The sequence below is a fragment of the Ammospiza caudacuta genome, chromosome 6 (assembly GCF_027887145.1).
Source record: "Ammospiza caudacuta isolate bAmmCau1 chromosome 6, bAmmCau1.pri, whole genome shotgun sequence".
Lineage (NCBI taxonomy): Eukaryota > Metazoa > Chordata > Aves > Passeriformes > Passerellidae > Ammospiza > Ammospiza caudacuta.
In genome coordinates this window covers 30,374,062-30,397,058 of record NC_080598.1, presented here as the reverse complement: position 1 = coordinate 30,397,058, position 22,997 = coordinate 30,374,062, and the positions used below count along the sequence as shown (strand labels likewise).

General features: G+C 40.8%; 1 protein-coding gene across 1 annotated transcript in view; it reads right to left on the bottom strand.

Annotated features, from left to right (window-relative positions):
- Positions 1-885: 885 nt before the first annotated feature.
- MIDEAS (mitotic deacetylase associated SANT domain protein) overlaps positions 886-22,997 on the bottom strand; it is a 53,817-nt gene continuing 31,705 nt past the window's right edge. The window contains exons 3-13 of the mRNA XM_058806994.1: positions 18,968-19,291; positions 17,681-18,026; positions 17,199-17,265; positions 12,849-12,991; positions 11,900-12,003; positions 10,491-10,566; positions 9,254-9,342; positions 7,983-8,132; positions 7,600-7,779; positions 7,001-7,200; positions 886-5,912 (exon numbers count right to left, since the gene is read on the bottom strand). Coding sequence (XP_058662977.1) covers positions 5,708-5,912; positions 7,001-7,200; positions 7,600-7,779; positions 7,983-8,132; positions 9,254-9,342; positions 10,491-10,566; positions 11,900-12,003; positions 12,849-12,991; positions 17,199-17,265; positions 17,681-18,026; positions 18,968-19,291 — 1,884 coding nt within the window. The 3' untranslated portion in view covers positions 886-5,707. The remainder of the gene's footprint in view (positions 5,913-7,000; positions 7,201-7,599; positions 7,780-7,982; positions 8,133-9,253; positions 9,343-10,490; positions 10,567-11,899; positions 12,004-12,848; positions 12,992-17,198; positions 17,266-17,680; positions 18,027-18,967; positions 19,292-22,997) is intronic.

Here is a 22,997-nt window from a genome sequence, read left to right as displayed (position 1 = left end):
CCACAGGGTGTGAGAAACCTGTGTAGCCTAGTTAACTAAAAGGCAAAGTACCAAAACAGAAGGAAGATCTTTTGAGGATAGATGGAAGCATATTTAAAATCCAATATATGGATTTTAAATATGCTTCCATCTATCGTTATAAATATGGCAAGAGATCCAACAGCTGCCAGAAGAAACATAATACATGCTGTGTAACAAAACCTGTGAAATTCCCCCCCCTCAGATTCAGGTAAGTGGCTTTAAGACAGTATTTACTAAAAGTTTTTTCAAACTTTATCACTGAAAAGCGATCAGTGATCACTAGATCACGGATACCGTGTGATCTACCACTGAAGCCACTGCACAATTCTCATCTGATGCACGCCCATCAGGTACGAAGTTACTCCACAATGTCTTTGCCTTGCCCATGGTCTTTGTAGTTGTTTCAGGTAGTGTCAGAATCCCACTGGCCTTACTTAGAGCACAGCAGACCTAGAACTATTCCCCAGGAATTCCTAGCACACTGTCAAGGTTGTTTCTATCTTTCTGTGAGCGTGCTCGGCTTGGAAGGGAACACACATCCCATCAACACTTCTGTAAAATGGTGGAGCTGCAGATTTCTCGGGGCTCCTGGCAGGTGCCAGTTACTTTCTTGGATGTAAGACATAAAACACAGTGCAGGCTTGTGTCTTGGGGGAAGGTGAGAAACAGCCACCAGAGCTGCTGTGGGAAACACAGGGGAGTACAGAAGAGAGAGCAGACCAGCCATAAGGACTCGGGACAGCCTCCTGTGCATCACAGCCTGCACAAGCCCCCAGCCACTCCTTCACACCATCGAGAAACTCAGCTAAGAAACTGTTTTTTTAACCTCATTTAATAAAAGGTTTTTTTAGATATATAGAGGATATTAAGTAAATAAGTTACATAGTACATTACAATCACATCTGCAAAGATTTCCTTTAGTGTATTAATATTTTATAAAAAAGCACACAAAAAATAAATTCAGTCCAGTCTATCACAACTGTACAGCAACAGGTAAATATATTTATATATGTACATTTTAAACATGTAACAGTCTTTTAAAAGGTGCCCTAGGCAGCAGACACACAAAAGGAAGTGTCTGCTTATTTGTTAAAATAAAAGTAATATACTTTATTATAAAGCATTTATACAGTAATTACAAAGGCTGACTGCTCCTGTACAGTACACCAAAGCTTTGACTACAAATTTAAAAACAGAACATAAAAAGAATGAACACAAAAAAGTTTTTATCAAATCTGAGCTACAAGGGAAAAAATGCAGGTGGATAAGCTGCAGGAAAACTTTTTTAAAATACACAATTATATTTCTATAAAAATATATGTTGTCTTCTAATCTGGAGAAGTTAAGGGTTTTTTCAGGCTCAGCTGTCAGTAGAATCTTAGTCTTGGAAAGAAAGATCATTAGACAGCTTGGGATTTAAAGTTTGTGTCTTCCTAACATATGACACAGGAGAGGAGGGAAAGCAGCTGAACCCAAGTGACGAATTTACATAGAAACTCAAGCCCCCCCAGAAATCAAACATGATTTGTAGACTCACTTCTCTGTCTCTTTAAAGCTTTATAAACTTCCAGACATACATCAGAAGATAAAGCAGGGAGAAAGTTTGTGTGGGAAAATGTGTATTAGAATAAGGTTTCTGGTAAGCATTGGACTAAATGTGCCACTGTATGAAAGCAAGACTCCTATGGTTATAGTCCTTCCTACTCCCATTTCTTTAAAATACAGTATGTATCTGCAGGAACCTTCTAGTCCACTGCTTGAAAGAGAATTAACAAGAGTGTAACTGCAGAGAGTGAGAAAGCTCACATTTGTGATTTAAGAAAGACTTTTTCTGAAAAGTGTTGATTTTAATCCAAGCTTGTTGCAGTGATAAAAATGACTAAAAGCCTCAGTGTGATAAATCAGAGTATTTTTAGTTAAATTGGACTTTATCTACAATGGGTTTAACAGATTAATTACCTTTAAGCTTTTGAATTTCTATCTTTGACCTGCCTTTAAGGAGCTACATCCCTACCTCTTTCTAGCCAGCAAAATGCCATGGTCCTGCACAGCTGAGTAAAATTCTGTAGGCCTTCAACTTACAGAGCCAAGTTCTCTCTGATTCCATTACCTGTATCAGTAAAAGAACAAACATCAAGTAAATTAAAATGCAGAGTGGTTCTCGCAGCTAGACTGCAAAACACCTGCAGCTATATAAGATTTGCATCACAAGTGCATGCATCTATCTAGTAATTACATACACACATAGTCTTACAAAACTCAGATGCTATCCCATGCAGATCACAGACCTGAAAGACTGAATCTATCTGTAAAGGGCAGGCAGAAGCACAGGCAGAAGTATGTGATCAGGGCAAGCGTGACCTGTCACTGCACCTCCACGATGCCCAGGGCTGGCATCAAGGCTCAAGCAGGTAATGATCTGAAATACAGCCATCTGACTGTGGGGTATATGACCACCTGAAGCCTGATCCTGCACTGTAAAAGGCAAATCTATTAGTACACATTTACAGAATTGCATTCTATAAATATTTGTTCCCATTTGTTCTTCAAAGTGAAGAGAATCCTTGTTCAAATTAATGACTTTCTTCTGCCTTTTTTTGTAAATTAGCAGCAAACCCTTACACTAAATGGGGATTGATCAATAGGCCCTTAAACAATGGGAAATAATGAGCATGGAGTTTTAAAACAGACGTATCAACAGAACATTGAGAAGCATTTTGTTTGTTTGGGATGGGTTTTTTTTAAATCTTGACTGGAATAACAAACTTAAATTAACTGTGCTGCAGTAGAGAGCCACTCTAGTTATTTTTCCCTCACAAAAAGTAGGAGCATAACTCATTCCAGATTAGAAAAATTCCATTTAAATGCTTTGTCCACAAAAATTGGGTGTTAGTTGTTTGGGTTTTGGTTTTCTTCTTTTTTTAAAAAACAATTCTCTGCCAACTTTTGCTAGTAGGCAAGCTCTAATTCAAATGCAGGATCAATTCCAAACTCCTTCTGTAAGCCAGTGAATAGAAGGCTTGGTTTGCTTGTTTGTCTTTTAAGATGACACTTCGAGGAACTGTTTTACTTACTACCATGCCAGAAAAGAAGTCTTCTGGGGCCTACTGGCAATTTGGGAGTATGCTCAGAAACGTTCCAACTTGAGGCCACTTAGCACATATACCTGATTGTGGTCAGCCCTGCTAACCCACAGCTGTTATAGAGGTTATCCTCAAAAAAGCCCTTCTGTGATTTTCTTCCAGTAACAGACTGTGTCCAGTTTTCCTGTTCCATTCTTCTTAAACTGCAGCAGGGTGGGACAGAAACAAGCAGTACTGAAATCAGTACATAATTTACACAACATTTTTATGCAAGTAAAGAAAAAACTCTGATTTGTTCTAACCAGCACCTCAACACCTTGTCCTTGACAAGAGGAAAAATTATATCAGTTTCCTAAAGTAGGGATAATCAGTGAACGATCTGGCCTTTGGAAGACTGTAATAATGCTTGCAGTTGGTTCACCTACTCTTCCTCCTGACACAGTGTGCTAAAGCTTCCGTTCTCTCCAAGGGCCCTAAGATAATGGCAGACAAGCATTTCCCCCAATTTATAAAAGAAAAAAAATGTAAATCAACACTGAAATCTTAAAGAGGAAGACTGATTTGCTTAAGCTTCTTTTTAAAGAAGCAGCTTTTAGTTCTTCACAATTTTTTAATGATTTTAACAGTTCACAATGTGCCATGTGTTTCTTACTTAGTCAACAAGATCCATTCAATGTAGGAACATGGAACAGTCATCTAAGTGCTGAAAGGAACCCCAGTTTTGATAGGAATGAAAAATACAATCTTGACAGAAAATTGAACACTTACAGGTGAAAGTGTCAACTTTACAAAGAGTGCAATCCTTAATGATGTTCCTCTTGATTTTGTAAGAACAGTAACCGTTTCTGCTATTCAGAAAAAGGATTCTATGCAAAGACATAGATATGTCAAAGCAAAGTTGTACAATACAATGCCTCCCAAACAAAAGAGTGAAGCCATCATGGTTGCATAAAACTACAGGGAAAGATGACTGACAGACAACAAGCTGGAGTTACAGCCTCTTTCTATAGTTAACCAGGAATTTATCTAGCAGCTGGAAGGGTCAAGATTTAAATAAAAAAAATCTGCCAGTCAGGCACACTCAGTAGTTCACATACAACAACATCTCTTGGATCCCTGCTGGGGAAGGCAGGAGCAATCAGCTCCTACAGTCTGGTCTGACGCAGTGCCAGCACCCGAGAAGCTGGGGATCACTGCTGCTCCTAAGCACTGGAGGGAGGGAGGAAGCTGGGCAGCCAGGCTATAGGATGGCACCAGCTGGCCATGAAGCACAAGTGATTCTCTGCATCCTTACAAAATATTGATAAATGTGGGCTATAAAGATATACAGAACAATCCTGTGCGAATTTAACATTTGTCACCTGGCCCACTTCTTCTTAACTCTCTTTCACCAGCAGCTTTTGGTGGCTAGACTTTTTGGGCTACTAGCTTGTGTCAGTTCTGAAGAAGAGTCAGCCTTTCAGCAAAGAGAACAGCTCATAGCAGGACAACCCAGCAGGCAGCACTGCCCTGCCACTGGTGTGCAAGTGGGTGACAAGCTTCTCATGTATATACTGTCTGACAGCAGCTGCCTGGGAAACTAGGGCCCTGCCATAAAAGCTTGATGATGGCAATTTCAAGGAGTAAATGAGGGCTGCTACAACAGAGAAGAGGATATTGAGAGGTAAAAGCATTCACAGAGGGATGACTACTGGAGGTGAGACTCCATTCCTCCCATTTTTGAGGTGCACACAAGAAGATCTGGGTTCATTTTCACTAAACAAACTTGCTCCCATTTATGTAAATTCAAACCCAGCAATTTTCATTTTAAATTGCACTTGTGAAGCCCAGACTCCTTTAAGTTAATCAAAGGCTGACTATTTTGTTTTCCAAGATGAGACAACCTGCAAGGCCTGTGGTTACTCTTATCACACAGGATATTTTCATATCCATTGCTATGTTCTTAATGCCATAAGATAACTGACCTCAGGCTTCCGTTTGAAAAATAAAACTTCCTCTCAAAAGGAAGAAGAGTGTCTTGCTCATCCTACTTTTCATTTTTATGAAACAGAGGTCAAAAGTGCACACCACCTTTCCACAAAACTTGTTGTCTGCCTGAATAACTGCTCAGAAAGAAAGGCAGGAAAGAATAAAAGAAGAAGAACTTGCTAGAAAGGAAAAAACTGGAAATCACCAGTGTCATAGTAACTGGATACACTTAGCTCAAAGTAGAGCTTCATTTTCTTGCTCCAGTCTGGAAACCTTTATATCCAAGAGTCCTACTACAACAATTCCTGACAAGAACAAAAAGAAAGGTCTGACTGACCTGAGAGAACTTACTTCCACTGCAGGTGACATTATTCTATTATGTACCTCGGGTATCATTATAAATAGGAATCTTATCAGTCTTAAAAAAAAATCCAAGTTGAAACAAATCTTGTTATCCACCATTCTGGCTTGGTCAGTACTGGCAAGGTGAAGTGGAACATGTGGTATGAGGAAATGGCAGCACTGAAACCAAAACCAGATGGTTCAGGTAAGAAAAGTGCAAGCAAAAAACAAATGAGACCAGCGAGAGGGAGGTTGGGTCCAGCCTTGCTACTCCCTCCACTTCTGGTCTCCTGCTATATTTCTCCATCTTCATCCGAGCTGGCGCTGCTGCTGCCAATGCTGCTGCTCCCACTGTCACTGCTCTCATCCTGCTGGGCCTGGCTGTGGGCCGCCGCCGCCGCCGCCTCCTTCTCCTGCTGCTTCAGCGCCGCCGCCTTCTTCTCCTGCTCTGCGTGGCTCTTCATGTGAGCACTGCGGCTCTTCACCTTGTAGAACACCCTGAGGAAAGCACACAGGGACATTAGCATTGGCCTCTCCTATGGCCTCCTTCAACATTTCTCTGGAAGAGCTTCTGCTGCTCTGGCTCAAGTTCATGAGCTTCAGCTCCGGAACTCCCACAGGCACTGCGATAGAGCACCTACAGCAAACACCATTCAGGACATGGAGAGCAAGGTGCAATGCTAGCAGGGCATCCTGAGCTTTATTTCTTACTGTGGCCATTTCTCATTCAGCTGTGAATTCAGAGGGGCAGTGCTGGTATCTGAGTTATGCACGTGCTGCTTAACATAGCCCTGGTTTTCAGGCATACCCCTGTGCTGCAACAATACCGTAAGCAGTGAGGCAAATGATGGCCCAATGCCACTCCTGAGCCTTGTCCAGAGAGTTTGAAATACTTCAGCTTTTTCCTTCTGACTCTACATTTCTGTCATCTTTTCTTCACCCTCCACCACTAACTATTTGGATTTTGCACGAAGCGCCACAAGTGTAGTTCAGACATCATTAAGAAGCCTTGTCTGCTTGTCCTGTTATTTTAAGAGTAAGCAACTTATGTAGGGAACTGAACTTTCTTGACAGTTTGATTCTGGTGGCAACAGACATACAAAAAATACTAAAACTCTGTGAGGAAATACAAATATATTTGACATCTACCAAAGACAGCTGCAAATGTAACCAGATGAACTATGTACCTACTAAACCTAATAAACTGCTGCAATAATGATGGTAGTCTCGTGTTTCTAGACCACTGTTCTTAAGTTTACACCGTGTTCTTTACATGTGATCTAGCAAATACATAGAAACTTGTTGTTACAAAAATGTAAGCATTACAGAGGGCCAACACAGCAGCTGCCTGAAAGTGCAGCTTAACACCAACTACTGTACACAGCTGAAATACAGGTGGTATCTCATGCCATTTGAACAAAAACAAGCCTTAATTTGCAAGTATTAGTGGGGCAGTAATTAATTAGAGATATTGCCAATGTCTATGGCCTATATAGAAAGTCAGAAAGTTCATTTGGGAAAAAGCTTCCACAGGAGATGCCCTACTGCGATTCTGTGACTATTGCTGGAAGCAGAGTTGGTCTTACCTGCCACATTTTTTACATGGAAATGTGTTTTCTGTGTTTTGTGTTTTACTGGTAGCATCTGGTTTTATCTTCTGTTTCCTCTTCTTCCTCTGCACTGGAGCAGTAATAGGCTTTCGAGGCTTCACTGTTGTCTCCCTTGGCTTCCTCCCAATTCTGCCCATGACAGTTGCCTCGTGACTCCTCATATTGCTGTTGCTGGCCTTTGCAAAGAGGAAAAGAATTGAGTCAAAGTGACACTTAAACCCACCATCAGAAGGAAGACAGTGGCTGAGCTCCTGTGCTTCACTCATTCCAGACAAAGGTTTTATTTAATGGCAAAATCTTCAGGCTATTTTAAGGACAGTTCTCATCACGGCCCTCTGTGTCCACTGTGTCCACCAGCCACAAAGAATTCATTGCATTTTTCTGCCTTACACATCCCAGTTCTCTCATCACAGCTCACAGTCTGATTGATAGTAACACTCTGATCCTACCTCAGCCCAAACTCTTGCTCCAGAAAAGTTAGAGATGGAAACATCTGGAACTGCCCACATGTTTTCTAAACCATTTGCAAAGTGAAGGTGGCATAGAAAGCACAACATGCACAATGCAGCACTTACTATTACACCATCTTGTAGTGTCTGTTCATCTTTCAGAGCATCGGCGCTCCTCCTTCTGTTATCCAACCCTTCCTCTGCCTCCTCTTCTTCCTCCTCTTCCTCCTCCTCCTCCACATGCCCCTGTTCCTCACTGAAGATGTCCCTTCTGAGAGGAAGAACACGTGCAAACCTATGGGAACTCTTCACCAGAAGACAAAGGAACTGTTAATTTTGATTCCTGTAGGTAAATGACATTATGTGACACAGGACACAGATTTGTGAGTCTGGACTCCTGTGGAGAAGCCAGATTGTTTGTGCTTTTGATTTGACCAGTAAATGAGACAATACACAAGACTCCAAACCACAGCCCAAAAGAGGTGAGAGAAATGTAGGAAATTACTTACCTTGATGTCAACTTCAGCTTCATCTTTCATTGATCTCTCATTAGCACCATCAATATCCCCAAAGATTAAGGTCCCATTCCGACCAATTTTCACCTGTTTCTTGTATGTGTAGTAGAATTCTACACATTGAGCCACTGTTTTGGTTTTTATCTGTTGTTTAAAAAACATAAAACTCCAGTGGATTACATGATTTTAAAAAGATTTATAAATAATTACTAGGGGTGCAATAAATATACTTTGTATTTTCTTTCCTTAGTAGTTTCCATTCCACCACAGCTGCTGTTCAAGCCTCTTTTTCTGTGTCATATTCACCTGTCTGCCTCATCCCCCAGCATATCCCCTACTGCCACTGTTATTCACTGAGAACTAGAGGACAAACTTTCCAAAGAAAAACTGGTTAATGTAAAGGTGACAGAACCTGGAACTTTGTAAGCTTAATGCACCTCTTAGCCTCTGAAATGTTCCAGTTGAGCTATCAGGCTTGACAGCAGCTTCTCAGTTTTATGGAGGAGCTTTATTTTGCAGCAGCACTTCAGAGAAGACCAGACCAGAATACCAATCCAAAAATGGAAGTGAAGGTTTGCAGCCCCTTCCCGTTTTGGCCATGTGCATTTTGTAGGCATATGGTGGTGGACAATTATCAGCATGGACTTGTGACCATCTACATATTCTGCATCAGTGATTTCTCTGAAATGTTTGGAATATATTTTCAACTTCTGAGCTTTTGCAATTTAAATGTCTTTGGGGATTTTATTCAGTAAATACGCTTGCAGTTCCTGGTTTTGCACTCTCCTTCAGTGATTCCCCCCTTGCTGACAAGTCATACCTCATCAAAACATGGGAGTGATCATTTCTCCTATCATTGTTACAACACTGGAGAGATCTAAAGGATGCATCATTCTCATATCCTTCTTTGGTCCTCTCCATCAGTGGCAAAGATGTGTTTCTTTTTAGTTTTATCAGCAAGCCATTTAAGCTAAACACTGCCAATGCTCTATAAATGTGCTCTGCAGAGGAGATAGCTGTAGCATTGACTTATGGAAGTAATGCAGTTTAAATGCCAGGGTTAAGCAAAACAAACATGATTGCTTAGCTTTCTGGTGAGATTTCATGCTGTGCTGGAGGCTGACATTTCTCTGAAATCTTTTGAGTGTGGGACCCAATGCTAGACCTAAAACTGAGGTTTCAGAAAAATCAAGATTGAACTTCCTGTATAAAATGTTCAACAAACATGTAAAAATGTATCATAAAAACAAACAAAAGTAACTTACAAGCTTTTGGACCAAGAAAAAGTCTTTTTTGTAGATTGCAATGCCTTTGTTGAATAGCTTTTTTTCGGCAACCTTCCACTTGTCTGATCCTGTAGGTAAAAGTAAGTTATAATGAAAACCCATATAATTTCAAATGTTTACTCTTCTTCATACCTCTTCTTCATGTTTGCCTTAAATAAGACCAGTACACACATGAGGGTGCAGTCTCTCCTTGAGCCTACTACAGCAAAACTGCAGACTGCTGTTAACTCCTCCCTTACTGCTCCACCCCAGCTCTCCTCCCAACACTTCCTTTGTGCTAGATCAAGTGCTCATCACCACAGGTTAACTCAGCTCAGCTTGCAAAAACCACTCAATTAGATGAACTAAGATGTTGCCCAAGCAAGGTGAAGTGACACACTTCATGGTGACCCAGTCATAAGATTTTATAGTAGGGTGATGGTGGGGCAGAAGAACAGGATCTTCTCTTTCAGCAGCAATCTGTACTTGAAGATTTGCTACATCTCCAGTATTCCTCAAACATTCCTTGCCTCTAACAATAACATTCTCGAATCCCCTCCTTCCTTATAGATATTCTTCAACTAATCTTTGCCAACAACTACAGTAGCAATGCATAGTAACAAAAATGTATTTTCTATGCTTTGTGGTACCAGCTATTAAGACATCTCTCTACCACTTTATATCAGATCTTTCAGGTGACTTGGGTCTCTCCAGATCACTGAAATCAGTGTCAGACAGCTGACTATTTTCTAATTAGGTGCATGACAACAAAGCTAGCTTATGGCATTTAAATTTTGACTAAACACTAACAGGTATTCATAGCTGGCTGAGGCTTCTTCAGCAAGCTTGAAAACTACTCCCCATAAAACCCCTGCTTAACTCCACCCTGGAAACTCATGCCAGAGAGGCTATGATTCTAAGGTTACCACAGCCTTTCTTGTACATACTGGCTATCCTTCTACATTCTCTTTGTCTTAGTGCAAGGGATTACCTTCCCTTTTCCCCATAAAGAAAATGAGAACTCATACCTATCCCAATACACATGCACATGTTCGGAAGGATACAGTGTTTCTTACATTTAAAGTGTCTTAATTTGCATAAGCAAAAATTCTGGCAAGCCATCATTTGAGTTACAAGAGAGGACTGCTCTATTAATCTTCTTGTAATGTTACAGAGTACCCCAAAAAATCAGACAAGGATATAAGCAGGTAGCACAGAGTTGTTCTGGTTGACAAACCTGTGTAGTGATAATCTGCCAAAGGGTGGGTAGGTGGTCTCACTGGATTCTTCAACAGCAGTTTGGTCAGAGCTCCCTTGGATAAACACAAGTAGAAGAATTACTTTAATGTTTGGGGTATTAAAAACAAAGATCAGGCAATTGTCAATCCCCTCTTTTCTGTGGCAAGCTAACAGAAAAGAAACAGAGCACAATTTACCACTTGGGACAACTTTAAAAATCACATTCTTGACTGCCCATCTACTCTTGGGTACAAGAGGCAAGTGGTACATTCTTGGCACCTCTTCACATCTGTGAATTGACACAACCACCAGGGTACTGGGAGAGAGCTAATTCCATACATAGAGACCTTGCATCAGTTTCCTCTCATTAACCAAAGGCCTATTACATACATATCCAAACATGCTGCCCTAAATGACACCTGTTTTACATATCCAAGTAATTGTAATTTGATCTCACTTGACTGAGCATTATTTTAAAATAAATCAGCAGTCACGTGACTGAAAGATGACACACACAAAACTCCCACCTCTCAAGCTGCTTTTTAGTTTTCATTTAAACCAGAAAGCTTTCAAATTCTGTAGGAAGGAGACAACAGAATTGTGCTTCCACTGGCAGTTTAAACCACCTGAACAATGAGTTCCTGCTGTCAGAGGCAGTCCTGCTCCTCTCTAATGCCAACAGCAGCATTCACAACAATGGGCTGCCAGAAACCTAACACACACACACACAAAAACTACTTTCTGTTTGATTTCTTCTCTGATGCAAGTCCATGCAGTCTCACAAGTGTCAGTGTCACAGGATGGGAAACAAGCAGCCAGGCAAAAGTGTGGGATACTCCTGAATACAGGGCAGATTTATGCCAGTCTAAATCAGTCATAGAACTATAAAAAGACGATAAAGCTTTGCTGTTTGCTCTGCTCTTTGATATTACCTCCCAGAGGTATCAAAGGGCAATAATGAAAGTGTATAATTTCTTACAATACTGGTATAAAATTAGCAGGACAGTTGTTCTGCAGACACAGACAGAGAAGTCAAATGGATCAACCAAGACACTGCCCTCTGACTCAGCTTTCAGCCCCAGCCTCTTATTTTTCCCTTCTACACAGTAACCTTTCCAGGAAGACAACATCCAAGATTAATTTAGAAGTCTTGGCTCACTTGCCCTGATAGACTGTCAGTGTGTTTGTTAAGAAGCCAAACATGTCCAAGTTGGAAATACAAAAGTAAGTGCACACGGCACTGTACATTGGTCAGAACCCACATCAGGGACGTACAAGGGACACCGAACAATGGGAACCAGATGCACTGAAAGGAATTTTCAAGGCTCTCCTCTCAGGAATGAGAGGTTACCTGACCTGCCTTAACATCTTTGACCACAACTGAGGTGAACAGTGGGGCAGACTCACCAGAATGCTTCCTTTTTCTTCATGTAAGAAATGCAATGCGAGCTCCTGGTTGGTTCCACCCCCAGGAAAAATGCTTGAACAGGCAGCAGCTAGCAGGTTTTCCACTGTTTCCACAGGGGTACCCAAAAAAATCAGAAAAGAAGATTAAAATGAAGTTTCCTACTGCATTGGCATGATTAATTACCTCTTTTGAAGGAGAAATAGACATAACAGAAAGTAAAACTCAGGGAAGCTACATGTCCTTGCAAATTTATCTGAGTCAAATTTGGACCCCAGCACTCATTAGGCTACAAGGTCATGCAGCACTATTTACACATGGAATTTCTTGCAAATCTCTTCCCCGCTCTTCCCACCTCCCTTCACCTCACACATTTCTTGAATCCACCCTTATATTGTGAATTTCCATTTCACAAAACTCTTTTTTCTCTCTTATTCAAAAATATTTCTTCCAAGCTTGCCCACTTCCTCTTCCCTTCAGGATTTATACAGAACACAACCCATGTGTAACAGAAGCAGTCAGCTCCCCAGGTCTGCTACTAGCCACCACAACTCCTGCTTCCTCATCCTGACTTCAGTCTACAACTTGATTTTTTTTAAATACTATTACATCTAGAACATCTCTCAAAAATACAGGAGTTGAGTGTGTGTGGTTTTCAATGTTAACAAAACCAAGGAAGCTTCACTGAGCAAAAGGCCGCTCTTGGCCTGACAGAAGCAACAGTCACAGTTTTTTCACTATTAAAAGAACCAATCCTACCAGCTTCCCCTTGCCCCATACATGCAATCTGATAAACAAGTTTTGCTCCTAAAACTGTTTTCAAGACCACTCAAACATGTCACTTGAATGGTAGCTCTAAAAGATTTTTAATTATGCCTACAGTAGATACGTGGTTATCCCTACAACCACTGCAACAACTCTGCCCTCTTTAACAGCCTTCCACCTTCTTACCATTCTCTTGGGTGACTTTGTTGGTTTCCAAGTCATCCCATGGCTGCCACACCAGTTCTGCTTTATGTTCATCAGCTTCTGCCAGAGATCTGTCTTGGAGTGATGGGATTTCTGCTTGAAAGCGAGTTCCTACATTTATTCGCCTGCAGAGAAGGAAAAATGTTACAGTCAGGCCATCTTTACAATACCCAGGAAGTCTCCATCTCTGCTAGAAACACTAATGAAGAACCAAACGAAGAAACAAATGCATATACAAATGCAGGCTCTTGCATATAACACCAACAGTGTTGTAGGTTACATAAGTAACTTAGAAGTTGAGAGGTTTTACATCTATTACCAGTTTCCATTTTTTTCTCTTCCATTTTTTTTTTTATCAGCATAGGTTGAAACTGTATTTAAATTAGCATCCCCTAATAGTTGCTCAAAGAACAGTGATTGGCTTCCAATAATCATCACTTTTGGAGAGGCTCTCATATAGGGTCCTCTTATGGCAAGCTTGCTCCTCAGGCATAAGACAGGTAAGCCTGTTTTAGTATTAACATTTTGTCAGCCAACAACTGAACCAGATGTCCTTTCCAACCTAAACACTGCCATCTGGTCCAACTTCACATTCAAACCAGGATCAAAATTTGGTCCTTTATCACTTTAACACAACCTGGTGTATTCCAGGTACTCCTTCTAACAACTGAAACCAAAAATATAAAACAAAAAAATACGAAACCTGTATTGCTCATTTTGTACCAAACCCAAACCTTTTCCTTCCAGCAGCAATCTCATACTTTTACATCTGAATTAGCAGACAGATTTTTCACTACGTGCAACCCACAGAGCACTACATTTGCTTTAAGTCAAGTGACCATCCACAGAGATTCTACTCTGTATTAGCAAGTGTGATTTTGTGCACAGAGGTGGGTAAGAACCCCCAATGAAAGACTGTTCTACTGTGTACTTAATGCAAAAGTGTTCCTCATTCAGATGTCAGCCAACCACACTGGTAGCTCTTGACATAGTAAAGTATAGAGAAAGCAGCTCTTTTTTTGGAGAGAGCAGATCAGGCAGTGCCCAGAAGATTATAAAATTCTGGAGCTGCTTCACTACAAAAAAGTAAAACTCCCTGCATCCAGGGCAAGGCTTGCTATAATTCTCAATTCTTGGCTTGATACCCCACACCTAGCACAATTACCAAAGAAAGAGCATAATATAGTGCAATAAGGAATAATAACAAAAACTTCTGAGAAATGCCAACCTCCGGACTTTTCTCGTCCTCTGAAATGACACACACACATCTATTATGAAAAGCAGTTTGGAAAAGGAGTGAGGAAGCCTTGAAACAACACATAACCAGTACAAAAATCCAGAGATACCAGCAAGTGTTTCAATATGGTGTTTTGAAGTCCTAAGAGAGTCTGTTATCAAACAGGAGGAAATGGGTATGGAAGGAGAAGAAGCAAATACCTTAATTCCCTTTTCCACCCAATTCCTCATTTTGGTATTGTCATAAAACACTTGCATCATAAGATGTCATGTGTTGGAAAAACCCACGTTCAAAAAAATTACTGACTTCTAGCACACATAAAAAGATATTTTGCAAACTTTTTTTTCATCTGTAGCAGATCCAGATGTCCTTAAGGGGAACAGTTCATGTGTAAACAAAGCAATGCAGAATTAATTACCCTATACACTTGTTCCAACTTCATCACCCACTCAGCAGTAGCTCTCCTTTCAGAGCACACTGAGATGGAGCGCAGATTAATGTTCATGTGAAGTCTTCTACTCATTGTGATTAGTCTTGCTTACTGTTATGGCATGCAGTTTCACAGAGGAGGAAAGGCTTATGGATTATAATCTGCCCTTGAAGGGATGACTGCTCAAACTGACACTTTGCTGCCATGTGGAAACAGATAAAAAGGCATTTTTGCAGTCAAAACTGCACTGGGAAATTTGGGAGAGGCTGTGTCTCAGGACACAGACTCCTCTGACCTCACTTCTGAGAAAGAAAGAGACAACTGGAAGATCTGGAGGGAAAGAATGTGGGCCTTCTTGAAAGTTGCTTTTCATTTTGAAACTGAACTTGGAATATGACATCTCTGGGCTAGAAAAAAATAAAAATTTCATCTTGTACCTGCAACGCCCAAATAAAACCAGAATTCTACTGCAAGAGTTGACATGGGTAACCTAAATTTGGTCTGCTCTGAGCAAGGGCTTGGACCAGATGATCTCCAGAGATCCATTCAAGTTTTATTATTCCTCTGTTCCTCTACTGATGAAGTCTAGACTTCAATACATAAAGAGCTCTTTCCTGAAAGTACCAGTGGTGCTCCTGGGATGCCATGGGAGCTGAGTGTGGCAACATCCAGAACTGAGGCTGTGAATTGGGAAGGCAGTTCAGTGATGCACCACAGGTATATTTAAGGCTGCCTACTTCAGCAGTGACCTACAAAACCAGCAGGACACAAGGATCTGTGACAACAGCTGCCTATTGTACCATTTCACAAAGAATTAAGCTTCATTATCACATTTCCTATTTCAAATCACTGCAATTAAATAACCTTTTAAGAAGCACTAACAGAAGGCTTGGCAAGCAATTAAGACTACTATATTGGGTAATCACAAGTTAGAGTGAACTTCTGACAAGACTACAAAGCCAATTAAACATTTTTTTCTTCTAAAAAAAGTGCTTCCTGCCACATTTTCTTTAAGGAAGACACGTCTACATAACTGACCACAACAGTGCTGCCAAATATGAAATGACACCAGGTTAATAATTTGTTGTCATTAAAAGTTAAAAGCAATTTACCTCCATAAGCATCTGCTCAACAAGACTTAAGAAGACAGTTAGACAAATCTGTACATAACTCCCTTTTGGCAAAAGGAAACAAACTTGCACTACTAAGATACCATGGTTTGAAATTAACAGCAAGATTAATTTGCAAATATGAAAATTTTCACATACAACTAAAATCACAACCAACTTTATGTCAATAACTTCAGCAATTTAAGCCAACAGACACAAGACAACTGCACCACAGAGAGGTCAAAGGTTGAGACCTGAGAGGGACACAAAAAATATCTGTTCAAGAAGTTCCCCTGGATTAATGTTAAATGAACCAACAGGAGAAAGATTAATTAGGCAACTTTCAAAATAAATTTATACAACAATAAATGTGCTTATTTCAATGAATGGGCTCGGTCTAGAGGAGGCTTGCAAAGGTTACAAGAAAAGTCTACGTTCATTCACAATTGCAACATTTGCTCAGGACAGGCTGCTGTGACAAGTGCAGAAACCCTGACCTTCAAACAAGAAGGCAGAATGGGAAAAGGGCAAGGAAAAAAATTGTCAGCAAATGTACCAATCCATTTTTAAAATACAAACCATTTTGGATGAAAGCAAAAGAAGCGTTGTATTTACCTGGGGAAATTTTGAGTCAAATATCTCAAATGTTATGGGATATGCTGCAGAGTTTGAGCAGAGATTCCTGACTGCACAGTCAGATGCGGAGCCATGTGGGTGTTTTTATGCCACATGGGTGCTTTCAAGCCATGGCTTTCAAGCCATGCATCTCCATGATTAGATTTTGCAGGAGTTAATTAATTAGGTATAGTAATGAACTGGAACTACACTACCTTGCTGTAGTTCTGCAGTACTGAGCTTGAATTGATAACACGCCCAGAGCACTGGCAAAGGCTGTGCAGAGATATTTGCAGCTCTGCTCAGGTTTAGCAGGACTGACACCAAGCCTAAGCTCACAATTCCAGCTTCAACATCTCCAGACTGTGTTCCCTATTGCTCTTTCCCAGCACACAGCCAGCTAAAGACCAACGAGGCTGATTAGCTCAGGGCACACAGCCCATATGCCACTGGCCGTAGCGTTTTCAGGCTGAGCTTGCCCAGGAGAGAGCGGAGTGTTCGCAGCTGTGCCGCAGCTACAACACACCTGCAACCAGACCGGTCCCTGGGAGAGCTAACCCCAGTTTTCCAAGGACATTCTGTCCTTCCTCTAAAGGAGCATCATCTTCCCACCCTAAAACAAGCAGGCAGCATACAAAGAAGAGCTCGTATAAAACAACACAGGACAGATTCCCCTTTAGGTAACTAACAGTAATTCAGCCAAGAGACAGGTGAGCATCAATAGAAAGCAGTTAATGTCACCAGAATTACATTTACCCAACCAAACACTATTTATCATATAGTGTAATTTTTAATCAAGACAACTTATATTTAGAACCACCAACAGGAATAGTTTTAATGCTTCTAAGAGATACATTGGTCACACAGGGAGCAGCTTGAAGGTTTAGGAGGAAGCAAGGAAGCACTTTTACTATGAGACTCTGAATCTGCTGCCTACTTACGGTTCAATGCTGACCGGGGTGGCTTCCCCCACTACGGTAAGAATCGGAGGGGTAACTTCTGAACTATCTGCAACAAGAAGGAAGAACTGCTCAGCTTCACATCTGAGATTTACTTTTCACACAGCTTGCAAATCTAATCAGAGCTGTCCATCTCTGAAAAAACGTACCCCCAGGCTAAATAAAGGAGTTTCAGATGACCAGAGCCTTCCTCGCCTCAGCTCAAGATACTGACCTGGGAGAGGAACTGACTTTTCATTCCTAAGAACGTCAGCAGGGGGTGTTGCAGGTTGCTTGTGAACCCATCTTAACACCCATGCCTAGACGGAGCAACACTGCATTTCCTGTATTCTGGCTTCTCTAACAATCAGGAAGAAGCTCCATTTTCACACAAACACACCTCCTAAGGGCGTGATGTTCCTCCCAATGCTCCACAGTTCCCAATCATAAATTACGCAAGAAAGGAAAGTTAAAATGCAACTTACTTGATCGAAGCAGAGTTCTGTGACCACTTTTGGGTGTCACTGGAGGCGCAACCGAATGACCGCTTGAAGAGAGGATAGCGTTAAAATACAGCCCAGATCCTTCTCTCACTGGACTAAGGATTGGTGGAGGAGTGTAAGGAGGTAGCTCAAAGTTCCTATCTGAAGGATGGTCTGCCAGACGGACAGGTGACCGCAAGTGGCTCTGATATGGAGTAATGTTGGAATAAACAGGCGGTGCAATAAAGGTGCCAGCTTTAGGTGGTATGAACAGGGGCTCGGGTCTTGGCCGCTGCTTTGGTTTTCGGGCAAAGCCCTCTGCTTCATCCTTTGGAACAGCATCTTCGTGCTATTAGAAAAAGAAATTGCATTGTTAATTTAATTTAAAATCTCAGGTTGCTTGAAAAACAGCTTAAAATCTGGATAGAACAGCTGGAGGATGTCTCAACAATTAGCAGAAGGGGAAAGTGAGAGGAAGAACACAGGGAATGGAATGGACTGGACACAGGAACCATTAGGTAGCAGCTCTAGCTAATGTGATTATGAAGTTATATTTTACAAGAACTTCATCTGGTCCAACCTTCATGGCAGCTTCAAAAGAGAATAAAAAAGCACAGCAGAATCCTGGTACAGATACACCACAACCCTGATACAGATACACAGTGACACCAAATAGTGGTAAGAGAACAGAAGACAATAGAACAGTATTTTATTAGATGGTCAAGCATTTAAATGCAGAGAAACCTCCCCAGATGCCTCTCATTCCTGTGATATCTGAACATTCTGTTGTAGTTCTGGATAGAGGAGAAGGGAAATAAAAATATCAACCCACCCACTCATCACTACCATGCTGCAGGGGAACAATCAAGTACTGACCTTCAGAACTCAGTAAAGTTTCCATTGCATGAGAATAAATCTTCACTTTGGATTTTATTATTTTATTTACATTGAGAGATATGTGCACTACTTAGAATTTATTGGTATTTATGTATGTATGAAGAAAGCACTCTTGATACAGACAGACAACTATTCTAGTCTTACTGTCTGGCTTTATTCACTGTTTAATGAATTTAGTGAGGCACTGCCTGGCTTTACTAGCATTAGCTATAGGTCATGAAAAGCCAGCAATGCCCAAATACATGGCAACACTATGATAAAATCCCCAGACTATGTACATTCCAAGTTCAAGCCTTGAGATCAGACTACTTAAATAGAAAATTTCATGGCTAAAACCTGTGTGATTAAATTGAACAGATGTGCCTCATCTTTGGTTTCTCAGTGCATCCATACCTGACTCGAGGTCTCCGTGTTAGTATTACGATTAGACCGCCTCCGAGTGACTATCACAGAAGGCTTCCGTTCACAAGGAGCTCGATCGTTTGTTTGGCCTTTCTGGAGCTTTCCATCCTCAGACTTTTCCTTTTCAAGGCTCTGCAAGTCAATTTTTCTCACTGGCACAGACACAGGAATGATAAGAGGCACAAGGCTGTTATCCTCCCGGGCTTTTTTGGGAGCTGGTGAAGAACTGGCAAATTCCACAACACTCTTTGAAGCTGCAGTAGGTCCTGGAGCTGTTACTAGCATACTCTTCTTCTCCTCTGAATTATCCAGCTCCTGAGAAGAAAAATAGATTCCTAAAAATTCTGTATTACTTATGTAATAAATGAGATACCATCTCACTTTCAGTGTATATCAAGTTTCTGAAAGCAACTTGCAAGCTGAAATGGATTTGGAAGTGTTACTGGAGGTAAAAGAATATTTCGCAGGGTTATTAAAATTTCATAGAATTACTTGAGGATTGCCTGTGGTCTCAACTGCTAGAACACTTATATAGGTCATTTATAAGAATTGTTTCACTACCTATGTTTTAACATTTTATTTTCTATATGAATTTGTGTCCTGCTTTATAGCTTTTGACAACAGCTCGTCAGTTTTAGTAACGATCAAAAGCTGCAGGTTATTAATTTCAAATATTGGATTTCTGCTCCAGGGAAGACTGAACTGTGATAATATCTTAATTATATCTCTCACACACAAAAAAACCTAAACCCAGAGCTAGTTTTCCTTCATTTTTTTTTCTGACTCTGGAAAACATTAAACCTTCAAAATAAGCCAGGAAACAAGATTGAGCTCATAAAATCTACTATATCAAGAAGATCCAGGACTGCCTCGTTTCAAGGAGGCAGTTATTAGAGTTGGGCTAAGTTGCACAGAAAGGTTTATTCCATAACTGACTCTGCAGTTTACAAGCCTGACTGCTTCTTCACAGACACTGCAAATGTACACCTCTACCACACAGTGATGGAACACACACTTGTAAAGTCACAACTGGCATCCATTGTCCCAGAATAAGCCTCAGGAGAAATTAATGAGGTCTGAGGACCTGCCCTCACTTCAGGCTGGTGACAGGCTCCTGTACTTTCCCATAAAACTACCAATTTTGGGTCTGGAGGGCATTCATCATGTTCATCATGCTGACAGACATCACTGGAGTCCAATGACTCTAGATAGAAAGGGGTTCCTGTAAATTTTTGTAGCTTTCCTCCACCACTTTCTGGGTACAGCAACGCATAATGACAATGTGAATGTGTGAAAAAGCACCAATTCTGACCAATCTAAAAATTTCAGGTACTTCCTGGGTGCTACACAGACATCTGTAGGTCAAGAGACCTGAACTAATTTGCTGACTACAAGAAGGAAATTATGGCAGCTCAGAAGTGCCATAGTCACCCAAAAGTGTCACTTTCCTCTGGCTTTATGATTGGTTTACTATGCTCCTTTTATTTCCAAAACTGGGGGGCAATCAGCAAAGCACTCCTCCTCAGAGATGGGAAAGCTGACCCCTCCAAGCCAAAACAAGAACAGGAGACCTGAATAGTAGCACAGATAGAGAAAAAACACCAGTAGGGACTTAATATAAATAGTTGAGACATCCTTAAAGATGTTCTGGTCCACACTACAGCTTTTCTGATCACAAAAGTTCACACATACCTAATGTTTGCAAGACGCATGACTAATTTTGGAATTAAGCCTTTTGCTTCAGATCCTTAAACAGTTTCTCAGCTGTTTGATTATTCTCAGAGGTAAGCAGAAAGGATGGGACCTACTAAGGGATTTTTGGCTACCTCAGAATCCGTGTTGCAGAATTTGGGGCAGGAGGGCTGCTGGATCACTTCAGCAAGTGCAACACGTGGCACTTTCATTTAGACTCTTGCATAAATACTGAGGTATGAACTAGTCATCTAGAGTTCTCCAGGAAATCCACAGAAACCCATCAGACATCCTGGCATCGATCCTGTCTATCCCTCAAGCCGTTTCTAAAAATCTTAGAATTCACAGAAAAACCCAACTACAATAGCTGGAAGAACTGTTCCAAGGCCACATCTGTGATCTGAATAGAAACCACATCAGCCTTTTAGAAACACCTGCCCACATAGTGCTTTCTGCTATCATTCTGCATCATCTGCATCAAGGAGAGGCAGCTTCTGTCTGCAGTCATACCAAAGCTTGTCCATGAAAGAGGCGAGACCAGAACTACAATTCTGCAAACAAAACTTTTTTCTTCCTTTTGTTTGTAGCTGCTGGTGCCCTGCCCTGTGCCAGGGGAAAGCAGCTAGGTAAGCAAAAATGTCTTCCTTCCATAAAGGAATATTTAAATTCAGACACCCTTTAAGAAAAGCATTAAGGTTTGAGAAAAGTTTTCTGTTCTTATAGGAGACAACAAGTCATACTGAAACAATTAAGGAGTTGAGAATGTACTGCAGCCTGTAGGCAGTAACAAGCTTGCATCACCTGAAAAAAAGGCAGCCACAGGCTTGTTCCAAAGCGTCAGTCGTGACACTGCATGCAGACAGAGATTGATGTCCACAATATTATTTTTGCATAAGGTACACATACCTAGACTGGGATGTTCAAAAAACTGGTTCAAATTATGAATGATATCTTCTTCAATCAATAATTTAACTCTATGGCATTCTACACACTCTTCAGATAACCTAAGCAGAGAAGGCTTCTAGGTTGTTTTTAACAGAAAGACACTCATAAGAGAAGCAGCCCACTCTCATTCAGCAAACATATTTTCTTTTTTCTCCCTCACACAATATCCAACACCTTAAAGATGTAAAATCCATCAGACCTCTGGTAAGAATTTTATCATCTTTCAAAACCTCATCCTGAAAACCTGAAACGATCTAAACATAAGGAGTTCTTTTGCTAGTGCCATTATGCTTGCATATCTGCAAAGAACAAAAGAGCATCTGTCAAAACACTTCTCTGGTCTTTACATTATGAATCAGACTGCAAGCAGACATGCCTTCAAACAGCCAATTTCTTGCTTCATCTCTCAGGGCCTTTTCCTAAATGCTCTATTTGCTTCTTCTTGACACTCTGTTAGTGATCCAAGTGTAATGTGAATTGCAGGCCTTCTGCCATATAATCACACAATAGCTGGCAAAGTAAGAGCAAATACACCATGCTACTATATGTAGAACTACTACCAGCTCTTTATCAAATCTGCTGGTTCAACTGGAGTTAGAGCAAAAAGGATTGAAGACAACATCAACCAAGTCAAGTCACTGTTCGGTTTCTGCTGTCCAAGAGATGGAGTAGGCTATGGATATTCAGCTCGCTTATTAGTTTAGTTCTTTCCCTCAAACAGCACATTCCTCTAAGGAAGAGATGGGAAAAAACAGTGACAGACAGACTAGGATAAAAAGGATGATGAGAACAAAATGGGCAATAAAATGCCTTTCCCTTTGTTGTCTGACTGGATAGCAACTCAGACACAAAAAGTGTAGGTAAAAACAGCTCATGTAATGTGTATTTCATCAGCCTTTGGCAAGAGAACTTCCAAGGAAAAGTGTGCCTCCTAAGAAGCGCTCAGTAAAAGATTAGGCAGCAAACCACAACTGTAAGAAAAACATTCAAAAACAATCCCTCCAAAAACCCCCACTCAACTCCAAAAATCCCACCACTTGTCTCCCAATAGGCTAGTTAATTCTGAACTCTGTCATCTTGCCATATGGAATATATGCTGTTTAGTTTAGACTGATGGGATATCAAAAGGTTAGGAGTAGTGAACTACCAAATCAGTCAGCACTAAATTTCTTCCTCATTAAGTCCTACAGGAGGTCTACGGGCCCTCAGGTCATTCTTAGAAACAGGATGCTGCATGAGACAGGCCTTTGTCATGCCTGGTATTGGTCCTTCATGTAAGTGAAGCTTTCTTAGACTTTTAATATTTCAGAAATATTGAACATGTAAATTGCATTATGTAATTTTTAGATAGCACATTTTAGAAACACTTCAACTGCTGAAACTG